Source organism: Dama dama, chromosome 21 (genome assembly GCF_033118175.1).
Source record: "Dama dama isolate Ldn47 chromosome 21, ASM3311817v1, whole genome shotgun sequence".
Lineage (NCBI taxonomy): Eukaryota > Metazoa > Chordata > Mammalia > Artiodactyla > Cervidae > Dama > Dama dama.
Window position 1 is genome coordinate 5,323,040 of NC_083701.1, and position 16,181 is coordinate 5,339,220.

Consider the following 16,181-nt stretch of genomic DNA (forward strand, 5'->3'; position numbering starts at 1 on the left):
TCCAAGCAACAGTCATGCTGTGGGAAAAACAAATCATTGAAGCATTATTTTTCTAAAAGGTCCAGATGTAAAGTTTTCAAATTGAGATGGTGGTTGCAGGGTAAGCCGGTTATTAATAGGATTTTCATTTAATGTTTAAAAACATAAGCCTTAATAAAGCAGTGTTGCCTAGCAATGTCAGGTTCTACCTGAAATAAATTTGCTGCACATTATCTAACTGACTCTTCATGAAGACCTCCTAAGGCTACTTCCATTTGTCATATAAATTAACTCACCCTGGAGATGGTGTTTGACTAGGGTCACCCCCCATTTCAGTATTAGGCTTGGCTGCCATCTGCTGACCTAATATTGGGGTACAGTTTCTTATGCAGAGTTGTGTGGGTCCTGTGTGCTTTGGATTGAGTTTATTTTGGAATTAGAAAAGTAGTAATTTACAAGTGATGCAAATAGCATTTACTGTGGTATGTGGGGCAAAATTCCTTGTCAAACTCATTATAATGATGCCATAGAAATGTGTAAATATCCACGAAAAAGGGGATGTCTAAAGATTGTAATTAGCCTTCGAGTCAGTACAAGTCAGCTTTTGTTGCCCGATGAGTTAGGGTAAACACTTGTTTTCAGAGGTCGAGAATTTTGAAATTGTGAATATGAATGTATGACCGTCTCAGTGTCCTTCTACAGAAAGTAGCAAACGGAATTCCTCCCCTGCTGTCCTTTCCTTCTCCGTTCCCACGTCCGATCAAAGCCCAGAACGATGGGCATCTGCAAGCAGCAACAGCCACAGCAGTTGACGCTCAGTGACTGCCATGCCAGGCCCTCTGTCTGCGCGATCTCCGGACACACGTGGCCGCTGCTGGCCCGGCAGCTCCTGGCATAACCTGGCCTTCATAAATGAAGGAACTTGTTGCCCTCTGAAGCCAGCAGTCACCAAGTGTTGAAGCCAGCGTGTAAACCTACACTCTATTAACCACCATGCTTGAAGGCAGAGATTATATCTCAGTCATTCTTGCCCCTTGCAACCCCTGGAAAAGTGACCCACAAAATATAGGTACTTGGCACATTATTGGTAAAATGATGAAATCATTTATTGATGATGTGGAAATTGGGTTGAAATGTGGATACATGGTCGAATCTGGGGTGAATTCAGGATGGGGGCAGGAGAAACGTGGAAAAAGCACAGTAAAACTTGGAATTGTGGTCACCTGTGGTGGGGGTCCTATTGTTATAATCACATCTGGAGCCATGGGCAACGCTGGGTGGTCACGGTTGGTGCCGGTGGTCCAGGCATGTTGGACTGAGTGTGGTGAGGGGCAGCTTGGATGAACTCGAGTGGGCGTGCAGGGTGGGTTGTGGGAGAGATGCTGGCTGGAGGGTGTGGTCCAGAGCAGGGGAGGAACAGAACTGTCCTGCACCTTTGCTCTCCCCTGCCCAGAGCTGACATCTTGACTGTGTTGTTTTCTCTTTCCAGGGGGACCGCGGTGCGCCTGGGATCCCTGGTTCTCCTGGCAACCGTGGAGAGCCAGGCGTGGCGGATGCCGGCCCTCCGGTGAGTCTTTACCCACCCAGCACCTTCTCGCTCCAGGACACGCAGCTGGAGCCTGCTGCAACAGCTGGGCCGCTCCTTTCCCGGCTGACCTGTGGTGGGTCACTGATCCCCGGGTCAGTCAGGCTGTAGGTCTGTCCACTGTAGCTGATGCTGTTAAAAACCTGGTGTATTTCTTACGGGAAGAAGGCTTCTGGGGAGATCAAGATGTGTCCTTTCAGAGGAGTGAAAGAACAAAGCTTATTAAAAAAGGAAAAGGGGGAAAGAAAGGACTCACTGGTAAGACTTTGCAAAAACTGAGTGATAGCCAGTGAGCTTGGGCTGGTTGGGGGAGGGGTGTGGTCTTGGAGGAGTGACTTGCCTTCATGCTTTTTCAGGCAAAGGTGAGTTCATTATCCCTCTTCAATTAATATATCAGTGAGGACATAAATGGAATCAAGAAAGGGTTTTTTTTAAATAATTTTATTTTATTTATTTATTTCTGGCCTTGCTGGGTCTTCATCGCCATGAGGGCTTTTCTCTAGTCCCAGCAAGTGAGGGCTACTCCGTAGTTGGGGTGCTCAGGCTTCTTCTCGCTGCAGCTTCTCTTGGTGCGGAGCGCATGGGCTGTAGGGCACGCAGCCTTCGGTAGTTGTGAGGGTGTGTTCAGTAGTTGCAGCTCCCAGGCTCTAGAGCACAGGCTCAGTCGTTGTGGGCCATGGGCTTAGTTACTATGGGACACGTGAGATCTTCCCAGTTCAGGGATTGAGCCCGTGTCTCCTGCATTGGCAGGTAGAGGCTCAGATTCTTTACCGCTGAGCCACCAGGGAAGCCCCTAAGAAGGGATTTTACCTGCAAATAAAATCTCTGAAGTGGTCTTTGGATTGGTGGTTTTGGTGGATAATCCACAGCAGTCGACTAGGAAGCTCTGATACTTAGTGGTTTTCTGATATGGTTGCTAAGCCTCATCGAATCCAAACTGCCTGTGTATCATGGATGATATTGTTGTCATCATCATCATCTTAACCCAGAAGCACAATCAGACTTTACCCCCATTAAACGTAATCTGAATATAAACCGGAGCAATGCTTGACCTGGTCTCTGCTTGGTTCCTCATTCAAGAAACAAAGTTGCACCATGCCTCATTTGTCTCAGAGGATCTGAGAGGAAGCCCAGTGTATTATAGTGTGTGTGTTCAGCCACTAAGTCGTGTCCGACTCTGCCACCCTATGGGCTTTTTCTGGATTTCCCAGGCAAGAGTACCGGAATGGGTTGCCATTTCCTTCTCCGGGGTTATCTTCCCGACCCAGAGATCGAACCCGTGTCTTCTGCTTCTCCTGCATTGGCTGGTGGGTTCTTTACCACTGAGCCACCTGGAAGCGCCATCACCCTCAGCACCACTTGTTAAGTAAACCCCCTCTCCTTGCTGCTCTTACACCCTCTCACTCTCTCCCTAAAACTCCCCCCAGAACCCTTGTCTGTGTCCTCTTCCTCCCGGAAATGACTGGAAGTGACCCCCTCGCTTCCACTCCACTCCCAGCAACGGGGCTGCCTTCAAGGTGGGAAGACCCGTGCCCTTGCCTCATCCTAAATGTCCCTGGGAAACAGGGAGAAGGCAGGTAGTATCCTCTTGGAAATGCCCAGATGTAATCTGTTTTTCTTAATTTCTCTGCTAAAATTGCTGATGGAAAAAACCCCTCTATTGCATCAGCTTTATCTTTCGTCTTTGGCTGTCTTTTACAATCTGTTGGTAACTAGAAGAAACAATATGGGAAAAGGTGTAGTGAAAAAATACAGCAGGCTCAGGCTTTCTTTTTTTTCTGAAATCCTGCTTTTAACAAGGCCTTCTCTGTTGGAGTCAGGATTCTGAGTCCTGCAGGCGTTGGCCGCTTAGAATAGAAACTGACCTGGAGTGGTCCCGCCATCATTTCACGGGTCTCTGCATGTCCCGTCCACTCCCCGGGACTCACCGTAGGAAAACCTTAACCAGAAAGCCAGGCAGCAGAGGGGGACACTTGCCTCCCCACCTCCCACGTCAGAGCCATGAAATCACCCCTGAAATACGTCCCCACCCAAGCGATTCCACCTGAAAAGGAATTGGCTTCCTCCAGCCGAGAGGCCACAAGTCAACCGTTCAGGGTCCTTCCTCCACTTGCACTGATTAAAAGCTTCCGTGGTGGGTGAGACCTTATCGAGCTTCCATAAATCCTGTCTTTGGCTGCTGGCCCGGGCTCCTTCCTGGTGGCCGGGCCGTCTGTGTGAGGGTTCAGTGGGGTGCGGAGGCGGGGCAGGCTGATGACAGGGTGTGAGTGCACCCCTCACGCCCCCAGGCTCGGCAGCCCCCTGCCACGGGCTGAGTGGTCTGTGTCTGGTGCTGGGTCCAGAGCATCCATGTCCTCAGTCCTTCTGTCCTGTGAAAGCTGGTTTATCCTTTGTTGAAGGCTGGGCTTCTGCATTAGCATCTCCCGAGATCAGGGTTCGAGGGCTGTGGATTTATTGGGGGAATTATCTCAGAAATCACCCCTTGGGAGTGGCATCCTCCCCCGACAAGGCCCTGGAGACGACAGGGGGCAGCTGCAGAGGTGTTCTACAAAAGTCGGGGCAGAGCCAGCGTCGACTCCTGGTGGGCGTCGGAGAAGGGCTGCTGGGGGTGGGTGGGGGCTGGTGCTTGGGCCAAGCATCCCCCTGCAGCTACAGATGCCCCAGGGCAGGCACCTCAGCCAGGACCTGCCAGGTGGGTGCATGCCCAGAGGTGCTGGAGAGGGTCACTGAAGGTGTCTAGGGCTTCCCTGGTGGCTCAGGGGTAAAGAATCCTCCTGCAATGTAGGATGACGCAGGCTCTATCCCTGGGTCGGGAAGGTCCCCTGGAGGAGGAAATGGCAACCCACTCCAGGCTTCTTGCCTGGGAACTCCCACGGACAGACGAGCCTGGTGGGCTACAGCCCATGGGGTCGCAGAGAGTCAGACACCACCGAGTGATCACACTCGCACTGAAGGTGTCTGCTTCTTCAGTGCTCTCCACGTAAACAGTCTGAGGTTCAGAAGGGGAGGTGACTTGGCTGACGTCACACAGCTAGTCCAGGGCCAGGGCCATCACTTCCAGTCCTCCAAAGCCAGCTCTCTTCCTCTGCTCCACTGGCCTGCGGCTTCCCCAGTGTGGGTGGGACTGCTCATTTCCATCACCTCCTCACGTTAAGGCTGGATTCCTCTGGTCCATCCTCCTGTGGCTCTGCGCTCCAAGGCTTGGGCAGCCAGGAGCAGCACTTACCCCTGGAAGGGAGCCCATGGCTTTCTCTGCCAACCTCTGCACATCACGGGCAGGGGAGTGGATGGAGAGAGAGTTGTTTGGCGTTTCCACTTCTCCCTTCAAGACATTAACAAAACATCTCTTTTACCTTAAGGTTGCCTCCGATCTTCCTTAGCAGGGTCTGATAAGCTTAAAAATGACCCAGTTAGGCCTGAGGGCAGATCAGAGTGCTGTTGAACTTCACTGAGCCTCTGAGTCTGGGGTCAGCGAGGGCAGGCCTCCCCCTGGCAGCCTGCACTCCAGGACCCCGGCCTGAGTGTTAGTTTGTAGATCAAGGGTGTAGGGAGGGTTGCAGCGCAGTCATGTTGGTAGTGACACCTGGGAGCTTGCCTTGAACCTTTAAATGCCATAAAACTCCCCCCCTGACATCTTTCTTAGTCTCTGTTGCCTGGAATCGCCTCTCCCATCTCTCTTCAACATTCCCTCTCTGGAGTCACTTGTTCTGACTTTGCTCAGGCACTGAGGGTTCACATACAAAGAAAACGAGCTCACAGCCCTTTGTAGAGCTGCAGACAGAGCGAGAGGAAGCATGGCACTGATGGTGTGTGAAAGCATCTGTCAGGGGTCCTGAGTGGAGCTGTTCTTTTCCCCACTCCCCCCTCTTCCAGGGAGTAATACAGCAAGACTAGAAATGAAAGCCACTAAAAGCTGGGGAGGTCATGACTACAGCTCACGTGGCCTGCTCACTTGCAGCATCCAGCTCTGAGCAAGATACCCACACTCATCCCATCCCCTCACTTATCTCATGGACGTACTCTCATCCAGTCCTCCCAGCCACCCTGCCAAGCAGATCCTGTTCTGTCTTTCATTTTACGAATGAGGGAATCCATGTAAGAGATGTGACCCTTGCCTGAAGTCACAGTTAGGATGTCAGGGAGCTAGGATTGGACCCCAACATCCTAGCTCCAAGCAGATGCCCTTAGCTGCTCTCCAAGCCAGGGCAGCAGTAGAGCAGGGGTTCACGTTTACATAGTCCTTCCTTGTGCCAGACTTGCCAGGCGGTGCTAGTGGTAAAGAACCCACCTGCCAAGGCAGGAGTCTCAGGAGATGCGGGTTCGATCCCTGGGCCGGGAAGATCCCCTGGAGGAGTAAATGGCAACCCACTCCAGTATCCTTGCTTGGGAAATCCCATGGACAGAGGAGCCTGGCAGGCTACAGTCCATGGGGTCGCAGAGAGTTGGACACGACTGAGTGACTGAGAACACACTTTCCTCTTGCCAGGGTCGTCTCACGTTCTTTACTGCTTTTGACCTACTGACTTGCAAGTCTCGCTGTTGTTTCTGTTCATATATCTTGTCTCTGGGTTTAGTCCAGTTCCTTTGTCTCTAAGAACCCACACTGCTGCTCCTACTGACCCCAGGTCAGGCTGGCCTGTTGCCCTTCTAAAGGAGTGTGTGCAGACAGTAGCCCCATCTCGCCCGGCTGCTACTTGGGGCCCCCAGGCATTTCTGGGCAGTCACCCCAAGGACTTAAGACAGGGGCTGCAGCTTCATTCACCCCAGTGCTCTCCTGTTCTGTGCTCAGTGTGAGGTCCCCTGGGCTGCAGAGGAGAAGCTGTCACCGCCCCGGGCCCCAGAGCACGTGCTATATCACTTCAGTCGTGTCCGACTCTTTGTGACCCTGTGGACTATAGCCTTCCAGGCTCCATGGCAGTCTGCAAGCAAGAATTACTGGAGTCGGGTGCCAGGCCGTCCTCCAGGGGATCTTCCTGACCCAGGGATTGAACCCATGTCTTTTAGGTCTCCTGCATTGGCAGGTGGGCTCTTTACCACTAGTGCCACCTGGCCCCTTGTATAACCAGGAGCTGAGTATCCCAAATATTCCAATCTTGGCTTTTAGATTGAAGTCTCAGGGGGACTCCTCTGTTGTTGGAAGTAAAAAAAAGGTTTTAAATAAATTTCTACTCTCACTTCCAATTGAAAATGCTCCTTTCTAATCTCAACAAGGTTTTTTTTGGTTCCTAATAATAATTCCCAAGGCCTACTGAGCGCTTACACAAATGGGCAAGGCTCCAGTGCTGACTTTTTAATGCATTACCTTCCTCAGTCTTCTCAGTGGTCCTGTGAGCCTGAACTGTGATTGTGTCCAGCCTACAGATGAGGACACTCAGGCTTGGAGAGGTTCAGACAGTGGGCCTGGCTCAGTCTGCTGAGAAGGGCAAAGCAAGGGTTTGAACCTGCCCTGGGAGCCCAGTACGTAGCCTGGTACCCATGAGCCCTTCAGATAAAAGATGATGGAGAATAAAATGTGCTGTGTCTTCAGATAGATATCTGTGGGAGGAGGAGCAAGCTAGAGGGGATCAAATTTCAAGTTTAGATATCTATAAATTGCAGTTTTTTAATTGATGAAAAAAGATTTTTTGCTTGGTCTTATGGAGCTTCCCATGGTCTGGACGTCGCTCCCAGAGTAGTTCAGTGCTTCCTGGTCCCCGTGTTTCCTGTACACCCATACTTGGGCCTCAGGGTTGGAGCAAATTCGGGTTTGCTCTTTCTGGCAAGACTTCACAGGCTGTGTGTCCTTCCAGCAGGAAGTATCTGACGTCTGGTGGTGTCTTGTCCTGACCTTCACAGCCTTTGATGTCCAAGCCTTAGATCAATTAGCACATCAAGGCTTGCAAATTGGTTCAATCAGTTCTTTTATGTATTAGCTCCAGTCCTTCTATATGGAGAGGTGTTCCCTCATTTACAGTTTGGATACCCAGTGGAGCCCTTCCTACGGAAGGCTGATTATAATGTTTTCCTGTTAATTATTTTCAAATAACGACTTAGTTCCCTGGTATCTTGCAAAGATGATCAATGAAGTGTTTTTGGTTTTTATCAATAATTTTGAACTCAGATTTAAACACATTCAGTTTGTTTTAATGTGTGGCAGATATTCTTCCTTTTGCTGTCCAGATTGTCTTATCTGATGCAAATCAGAGCCTCCTTGGGGTGGCCCTAAGTACTTTTGACACACGCCTAGCAGTCTTTGGGCTTCCCAGATGGTGCTAGTGGTAAAGAAAAAGTGGAAGTGAAAGTTACTCAGTCATGTCCAGCTCTTTGTGATCCCATGAACTATACAGTTCATGGAATTCTCCAGGCCAGAATACTGCAGTGGGTAGCCTTTCCCTTCTCAAGGGGGTCTTCCCAACCCAGCAATCAAACCCAGGTCTCCCGCACTGCAGGCGGATTCTCTACCAGCTGAGCCACAGTAGTGAAGAGCCCGCCTGCCAATGCAGATGTAAGAGATGCTGATGGGTAGTTTCCCTGATCTTTGGAATGACAGGATGTTCCAGATTTGAATATACTCCTTGACCAGCTCTGGGATCAGTCATTTCTCCAAGGAGTTGTAGTTCCTTTTAAGTGGAACACGATATCAAAGGCCAAAATATGTGTGTTGGGTAAAGTGACTCTTGAACAAACCCATCAGAGGGTGTGATCTCAGAAATAGGGTTGTTATTGTGGAACATGTGTTTAGGTTTCAGATTTCAGACTGACATTGGGAAGTCGTTCCACAATCCCTCCTCCACAGCACACTCCTTTATTTCTTAAAAGTATAGTGTCAAGACAGCTGTGGGCATGCCTGTTACGGGCCAGGCACTGGTCCTTTTCTCTACTTCGAGGATCTGCTTCTGATCATAGGAGCCAAGGCGATCTCCCAGCTTTATGTTATAAATAAGGAAGCTGAAGCTCAGAGAAACACAGTGATGTGCTCAAGCTCAAACAATTAATAACTGAGAGAACTAAGATTTGAAATGAAGACCTTTTTGACAACCAATTCCATCCATCACAAGTGGATGTTATATTAAATGACAGATGAGAGGAATCCAACACTTAGTCTGATGAACAAGTCAAATGCTTGAGGTGGATCTTGGAATTCAATTTGGAAACAAAAAGTGCCTCTAAAATCTGACAGCATGCCCCAGGCCAGTAATAAACTGTCCTTAGCCCTTTCCTTGAGAAGTAAGTATTCAGCCTCTGTAAGGAGCTACTGTGGTAGGAATGAAATTTGGATGTATATATATTGGTCCACGGGTGCCATTGACCTTCATCTTGATGAAAGCTCATGGAGGGGGAAGTGACCTCTGAGTCAGGGAGATTCCAGGTGGGATTCTGAGTCCATTGTCTTCTCTTAAAAAAAAATACTTATTTATGTTTAGCTGAACTGGGTCTTCATTGCTGCACAAGGGCTGTCTCCAGTTGCAGAGAGTGGGGGAACGCCCTGATTGCAGCGCTTGGGCTTCCCTTGTTGCAGAGCACGGGCTCGACATGCACGGGCTTCAGTAGCTGAGGCTTCCGGGCTCTGGAGAAGAGGCTTGGTAGTTGTGGCACACGGGCTTAGCACGTGGAATCTTCCCAGACCAGGGATTGAACCCGTGTCCCCTGTCTACCATGCTTGGTGTATGTGAGGCTCCCAGTAAATATTTGCAGAGCACAATAAGGAAATTATTTCATGTATTGCTCTTATAGAAATCTTCTATGAGGGTTAAAAGGGCTGTTTGTGTTTCTTGGGAGGATTTTTTAGGTTGATACGAGTAAAGTACTGGAGTAGGAAATGGCAACCCACTCCAGTATTCTTGTCTGGAAAATTCCATGGACAGAGGTGCCCGCTGGAGCTCCATGGGGTCCCAAAGTCCATGGGGTTGCAAAGAGGCCCACTACTGAGCACACACACCGCCCCCCCCCCCACCCCCGACCCCTGCATCGAGAGGCAGATTCTTGCCCACTGGGCCACCAGGGAAGCCTGGAACCCGCTGTCTTCTTACCTGCTTGACTTAGTTCTCTGGAAGTTTCTCCTACTTTAGTGCTCAACTCTACACTGAGAAGGATGCTTATTTTATTTTATCAGGAATTTCTGGGACGTATTTAATAGGCAGGCTTTTAGGTTACCTGGTCTGTCGTACTGTCTGGGGCCTGTGCCTTTGTGTGAAATCTCTGCTCCCTCTTCAGATATCTCGGAGGTTCTCCTGGGTGCCCGGGACCAAGAACAGGTGGTGGGACTCACCCCACTTGGAGAGGGACTCGCGATGTGGCTTGGGCTGGTTCTTTGTCTCTTCTGGCCTTAGTTTGATCATCAGTGATGAGGATGATAACACTTGATTTTCAAGTTCTCATACCATAAAATTTTAATTTTAGCAGCATGCCGTGTGCTGGGCTCTGCTGTGTCCCGGCTGTTCCCGGGATTGAGTCCTGGAGAGTGCGTGCTGAGCGCCCCCAGGGCAGAGAGAGGACAGACAGGCCTGGAAGCGCTGACAGTACCAGGCCATCTGTCCCAGACGGGGTGACCCAGGGGCTGGGCACCGGTTCTAACGAGCCCCCTGGCAGAGGCCTGGGAGACATCCAAGGGTGCCGACATCTGCACTGAGAACCCATGTGTGGCAAGGAGAACGTGTCCAGGCAGGAGGGCAGGGCGGCGTCTTCTCTGCAGATGCGAAGGCCTGGGGCCCAGGGCCAGTGCCGCTGACTCGGGGCCTGCCACTCAACACTAGTGCCTCAGGCAGGGCGCGCCTCTGCAGTGCAGCTCGGGAAGCCAGGTTGTAGGCTGGTCCCACGTGTGGGATGGCAGACCCTGGTGTGTGTGTGCGCATGTGCGCACGTGTATCTGTATGCATGCATGCGTGTGCAGGAAGGGGCACCACTGCAGCATCAGCCATGCAGCCCACTCTGGGGAGTCCAGACGTGCCCCTTCCCCCGCCCATCCCCCCCAAGCAAGCAGGGCACGCAGCACAAGAATGCTGAAATGCGGGGTCCACTCCACACCAGGGCTAGAGATGGGCTAGGCGTCAGGCACCCGCGGGGTGCCAGGATGGGGCAGCACCAATGCAGGGCAGATGGAGAAGGTTCCAGGAGGATCCCCACACACAGCGGTAGTGGATGCGTGAGAGAGGGGGTGACGCTGTGCCTTAAAGATGCAGGAAGCCCTGAAAAAGAATGACTATTGCCATTTACAGCAACATCGGTGGGCCTAGAGAGTGTCATAGTGAGTGAAGTAATTCAGAAGGAGAAGGAGAAACATCATGTGACATCCTTTACATGTGGACTCTAAAAAGAAACGATACAATTGAAGTTACAAAACAGAAACCGGCTCACAGACTTAAACGGTTGCCTCGGAGAAAGGATGGGAGGAAGGGACAGCTAGAGTTTGGCATTGGCCATGTACACACCGCTGTATTTAGAATAGATAGCCAACAAGGACCTACTATACAGCACAGGGAACTCTGCTGAAGGTTATGTGACGGCCTGGATGGGAGGGGAGTTTGGGGGAGAGTGGATCGTGTGCATGTGTGGCCGAGTCCCTCTGCTGTCCACCTGAAACTGTCACAACACTGTCAGTCAACTATTCCCCGAGACAAAATAAAAAGTTTTTTCTTAAAAAAAGATGGGAGGGCGTTGGCTCTTCCTCAAGGACCTAGCCTCAGAGATACACACCACAACACGTTTAAACAAACGTTTCCCTTCCAGTTTGCTTACTCTCTTGTCTGTTTGCTTCTTAGGGCCCCTCTGGACCACCGGGAGAGAAAGGTGCTATGGTACAGTATGACTTAAATACAGGGCTGTGTCTTGATGGGAGAAATTATGCGCTAATCAAAGCCATTTGAAGTCGGAGGGGCCATCAAAGACAGTAATTTAAAAAAATCTTTAACGTTACACAGTGCAGACTCTCCAAGACCCAGGCACTCAGCTGTGGAAAGGTGGAGGTGGGAGGCGGGTCGTCCAGTGCCGTGAGCTCAGTGACAGCCGGGGAGACCGGCGCTGTCTTTGCTTTTTGCCACCTCTGCTTCCCTCTAGACAGACAGCTGTGGTTTCACGCATGTCATCACGTTGCCAGAGGAAGCAGTTTTGAATCCCGGCTTCACTGCCCCCAGCCACAGAGCCAGGAGCCCGTGAGGGCGCTCTCTTAATCTGTGAGGAAGGTCTAGGAAGATTTCCTGTAGGAAGTGAGATCCGTAATTGAAAGATGATTTGGGCCGACTCCTGATACCATCTGGAAATTATCAGTAGGATGGCAACGACTTTCCAATAAAAAATAGTTAACAGTCACCTGAGTGCCCATCTCTGCACTGGGCCTCTCGCATGTCAGTCTGTCCCACCGGCGGGCCCCCGAGGCTGGTAACCGACCGTGCGCCCGGGGTGAGCTCAGCCCCGTCTCACTGCAGGAGTAGGAAGGGGGCCTGCGAAGGGGCCTGGGCAGTCGGGCTCACGGGGGAGGTTTTCCGGAGTGTTCTCTCTGTGTGTTGAAGACAGCTGCTCCTCAGCCCAGGCTGCTCTCAGGTATCCACATTCCATCAGGCTGCTCAGAGCACCAGATGGTTGGACAAGGAGAACCGACCCCAGGAAAGGGGGCCCTTGGTTTGTGTTTTAACTGTTGGGGGATGTCTTCTTTTTCTTCAGGGATCTCGAGGCCCACCTGGTTTTCCCGGCCCCCAGGGACCAGCTGGCCAGGATGTAAGTAAAGGCAAGGGGTGCAGGTGACCCCGCCCTCCCCTCTCCCGGCCTCCCTTGACCAGGAAACCCCTGGAGGAGCTGTTTTCTGCACTGAGCCCCGCCCGCTCCCCCAGGAGCTTATTGTGTGTCTGGCTTCTCCGTTCACCGTGACCTCTAAGCGTGTGCTGTCTGCTTGCACTCCTTTTGCTTCTGTGTGATGCTCTCAGAACCTTGTAAGTTCCTGCGTGCATCCCACACAACACCTCCTGCTGTTTCACCCTCCTCTTTTTCAAAGTCAGTCCTTCTGCCTGTGTTTGAAAAAGACGGCCGGAGTTGAAGATTAGATGTGTGAGTGTGTGTCCACATGTGCACACACACGTACGCACTTTCAATTTTGTGTTTTGGAAAGGGCTTCTGAGCGGGGTGGCTCACTGCTCTGAGCATTGGCCCTGTTAATGTACCCTGAGAGGCTCGGGGTCTGAAGCTGAGGTTGGAAGCCGTGGGCTTTTGTTGGCGCCAGTCTTGACGGTCAGGCAATCTGTTTTCTCCTGAGCTGTGCTTGGCAGATAGAGAGGTTGGGGGAGAGGCTGGGCAGAGTGGATCAGGATGACGTGCTTAGCAGAGTTAATGTTTGCTTTCTCCCTTCTTTTAGGGTGCACCAGGAAATCCTGGAGAAAGAGGGCCTCCTGGCAAACCAGTATGTCATCTAACTGTTCTGGATGAATCTTGACCATCAGGGGTTCAGCCAGAATAAAATGCAACTCGGATGGCTCAAGAAGCTTTAAGAAGGGGCTTTTTACAAAGCTGTGGGCGGAGGGAACTAATCAGAGGTGGCTGTGATGCCCAGAGATAAACGTGGAGGGAAGCCAGTACCACCTTGCGCTCATCTTCAGAGCCAAGAGAAAGCCGGAATGGTGGGGAAGGGGCTGCCAGATGGGAGCGGAAATTGCGGGTTCAGAGCCACTGCCAGGAAGCCTGGCCAGAGGCTGGGAGGGAGCAGTGCCCCCCACCCCTGGTTTCCCCGTGTGCCTCTCTTTGGTCCAGCTCACCTGAGCGCCAGAGGCAGCTGAGTCCCCTGATACACCCCCAGGACTTGGAGCAGGACTGAGAGGGATGGATGGGGACCTGGGGGTGAGCAAATGGACAAGAGCCACTTCTTGTCCATGGCTAGTTCCTCACTGGCCCGTGTCCTGCCCTTTTTCTCAGTAATGTCAGTTCCTTCTGGTTTCCCCCCTTTTAGAGTAGAAACTTTCTTTCTTCTCTCGTAAGGAGAGCTACAGGGGCTTGTGCAGGATGAGACAGTCCTGAGTGTCTGGTCCCGGGCATCATGGCCGTGCACTCGGCTCCTGCAGGCGTCCCTCGTGTGCAGTGCATCAGCTCTGGGAACCCAGCCCCCAGATTGTTACCAACACCAGAGATGCTCCGAAGGCTTAGCCACCTAACTAGGCTACCGGTGGGCCCTCCAGGGAAGGAACAGTGAGGATGAGCGGGTCTGCGTGGGCAGGAAGCCACTGGGAAGACACAGGAGAAATCAGCCCTTTGAAACCTGCTGCCCAAGAAGGAAGAGACAGTGGCAGCCACGACTGGGAGTCCCAGGCCTCGAGACTGGTTTCAGAAACCAGGGAACTCCCCTGGGCAGAGGCTCGCCCTCAGGATGGCTGTCTGCCTGTTCTGGGAGCCCGGCCTGCTGCAAGTGCCAGTCAGGCAGAGACTCAAGGCCTGGAGGCCCCTGAGGGTGAGAGCGTCTGTCTCTGCCTCGTCCAGGCTGCTGGGCGCAGCAGACACCCGGAGGGGCATCCTGGTCTCCTAGAAGGGTCCTGAAACTTCATTAAGACCTGCCAGAGGGATGACTGAAAAGTCTTGCTGGAGGTTGGGGGGTACTTATTCATATGCCCCTCCTCCTCCACAGAGTCAGATTTACAGCAGCCAAATAAAACTCCAGAATCCGCCCCGGTACCCAAGTGCCAGGCCCTTGTGAAGTGGGTGGAAGAGTTAAGGTTCAGGCTAAGGGCTGAAGGGGGTCCAGATGACCTCTGCCAAATCCAGACCTTGACACCTCTGCAGAGAGAAGTGTGTCTGCAGAGTCCAGCGGACTGGATGGGCTAACCCTGATGTCTCACAGCTGGTTTCCGGCAGACAGAGGGCATCGGTCTCTCTTGACTCCCTTTAAATTCACAGAACACATTCCCCCAACGTGGTCCTGGGTACTGCTGAGTCACTGTCAGGGTCTCTGGTCTTGATAATCAGACAAGTCACATTCTCAGGGGTCTCCAGGACTCCCCTCAGGTTCAGTGACTCACCAGAAGGGCCCCCAGAGCTCGGGAGAGCTGTTACACTCAGGATGATGGTTTAGTCCAGGAAAGGAGCCCCTGAGACACGAGGCTGGGCCTCCACATGTCCCCGCCTCACACTCGGCTTTCCCAAAAGTTGTGTGTAATCCGAGTCCACGGGGGTGACCCTGAGTGGTCTTGAAATTCAGCAGGGGTTGCCATTGACGGACGCTCACCCAGACCAGGCTTGCCTTCCTGGGTGGTCTTGGTCACTCCACCATCTCCCGCCCTCCCAGAGGTCAGACTGACACTCCCTGGCCCCAGGCCCCCACCTTAGACGACACTGTTAACTGCATGGCCCAAGGTCCTAGGTAAACAAAGGCATTCTTCTCAGGCAGGGCATTCCAAGGACAGTAGTCATCTCTCCAGAGCAGCTGGGACCATTCTTTGGGATGTGCAGGGTTGGGACAACCAAGGCCTCTCCTGCTGTCACCAGCCCTCCGAGGGTGGACAGTGGGCCCTGGGTGGGGTTCCTCCAGGGCTGTACCCCTAGAATCCCTGTAGCGGGAATCCCCTGTCTACACCCGGGTGCTCTAGAAAGCCTCTGGTGGGGATTCTTGTGCTTAATGATTGATTAAGGTGACGCCTGTTAAGATGGAAGGAAGCAGGGCATGGTGGGCAAAGAGGCAGTCGAAGTTGTGGGTTCAGCCGGCATCCAGCCTCGGCCTGACCCCACCGGGAGCGCTCGGGTGTGAGCCGCGAACAGAGTTGGCCCGTCGGGAAGCGGTTCTCACTCATCCCCACGTCAGCCCGTCAGTGGCTGTAGCTGGCATCTCTGTGACCAGCCAGCCAGCGTCCTGGCAGCAGGTGGCTGGTGCCCAGGAGGTAATGAGGGCCTGGGCAGGGCACAGACTGTCTGTCTGCACCCCTGCACTTCCCACCCATCAACCACTGACTGGCCACGGCCCCCGCACCGGCCTTACTCCTGTGTGTTCAGACCTCTCTCAGGAGGCCCACAGAAATGGGTCACAACAGGGTATTGATTAAATTATCCCCCAGGGCACACTGTACCTAGACGGGAAATCCACCCCTTGTTCTTGCTCTCCTAACTGATGCCCAGCCGTGCTCATAGAACTCTAACAACTCTGCAGAGGGCTCAAATGTCAGCGGAAAAATAGCCCCCAGAATACAAGGCCAGCAGTATAAAAATATCCCAATTTGTAAAAGAAAAAAAACCTCCCAATTTGGACAGTATGAATCTTATGTTATTAACTTGCCAGGGGAAAGCATGCAGTATCAAAATAAAACCCCTCTCCCCTTTTAAAGTTTTACTCAATTAGCATGTGGCACAGGTTGGCCTTCTTTCCCGGGGTTGGTCTCCGATAACTAAGGGTGTTCTAGGCTTTGTCCAGCAGTTGCAGCCTAGGCGAGCTCTCCCTGCAGGCCAGGGGCCCCTTCAGAACCTCTGACTCTGACTCAGTCCGACCCCAGTCTCTCTCAGGTGGCGTCCTCTTGCAACCCAGAGCAGTGATTGAATACTTGAGCATTTCAGCTCAGGAAGCATGGCGTACACCCAGCCAGTGCCAAGGTTATCCTATGCAAACGTACACAATGCTTCTGCCACTGTCTGCAGCCACAGGATGAGGCAGAAACCCCATGGAGTCAGGGAAAGTGGGGCA

General features: G+C 52.2%; 1 protein-coding gene across 1 annotated transcript in view; it reads left to right on the plus strand.

Annotated features, from left to right (window-relative positions):
• COL22A1 (collagen type XXII alpha 1 chain) overlaps nt 1-16,181 on the plus strand; it is a 197,156-nt gene that overhangs the window by 130,593 nt on the left and 50,382 nt on the right. The window contains exons 39-42 of the mRNA XM_061123137.1: nt 1,469-1,546; nt 11,302-11,337; nt 12,200-12,253; nt 12,885-12,929. Of these exons, the coding sequence (XP_060979120.1) occupies nt 1,469-1,546; nt 11,302-11,337; nt 12,200-12,253; nt 12,885-12,929 (213 nt within the window). The remainder of the gene's footprint in view (nt 1-1,468; nt 1,547-11,301; nt 11,338-12,199; nt 12,254-12,884; nt 12,930-16,181) is intronic.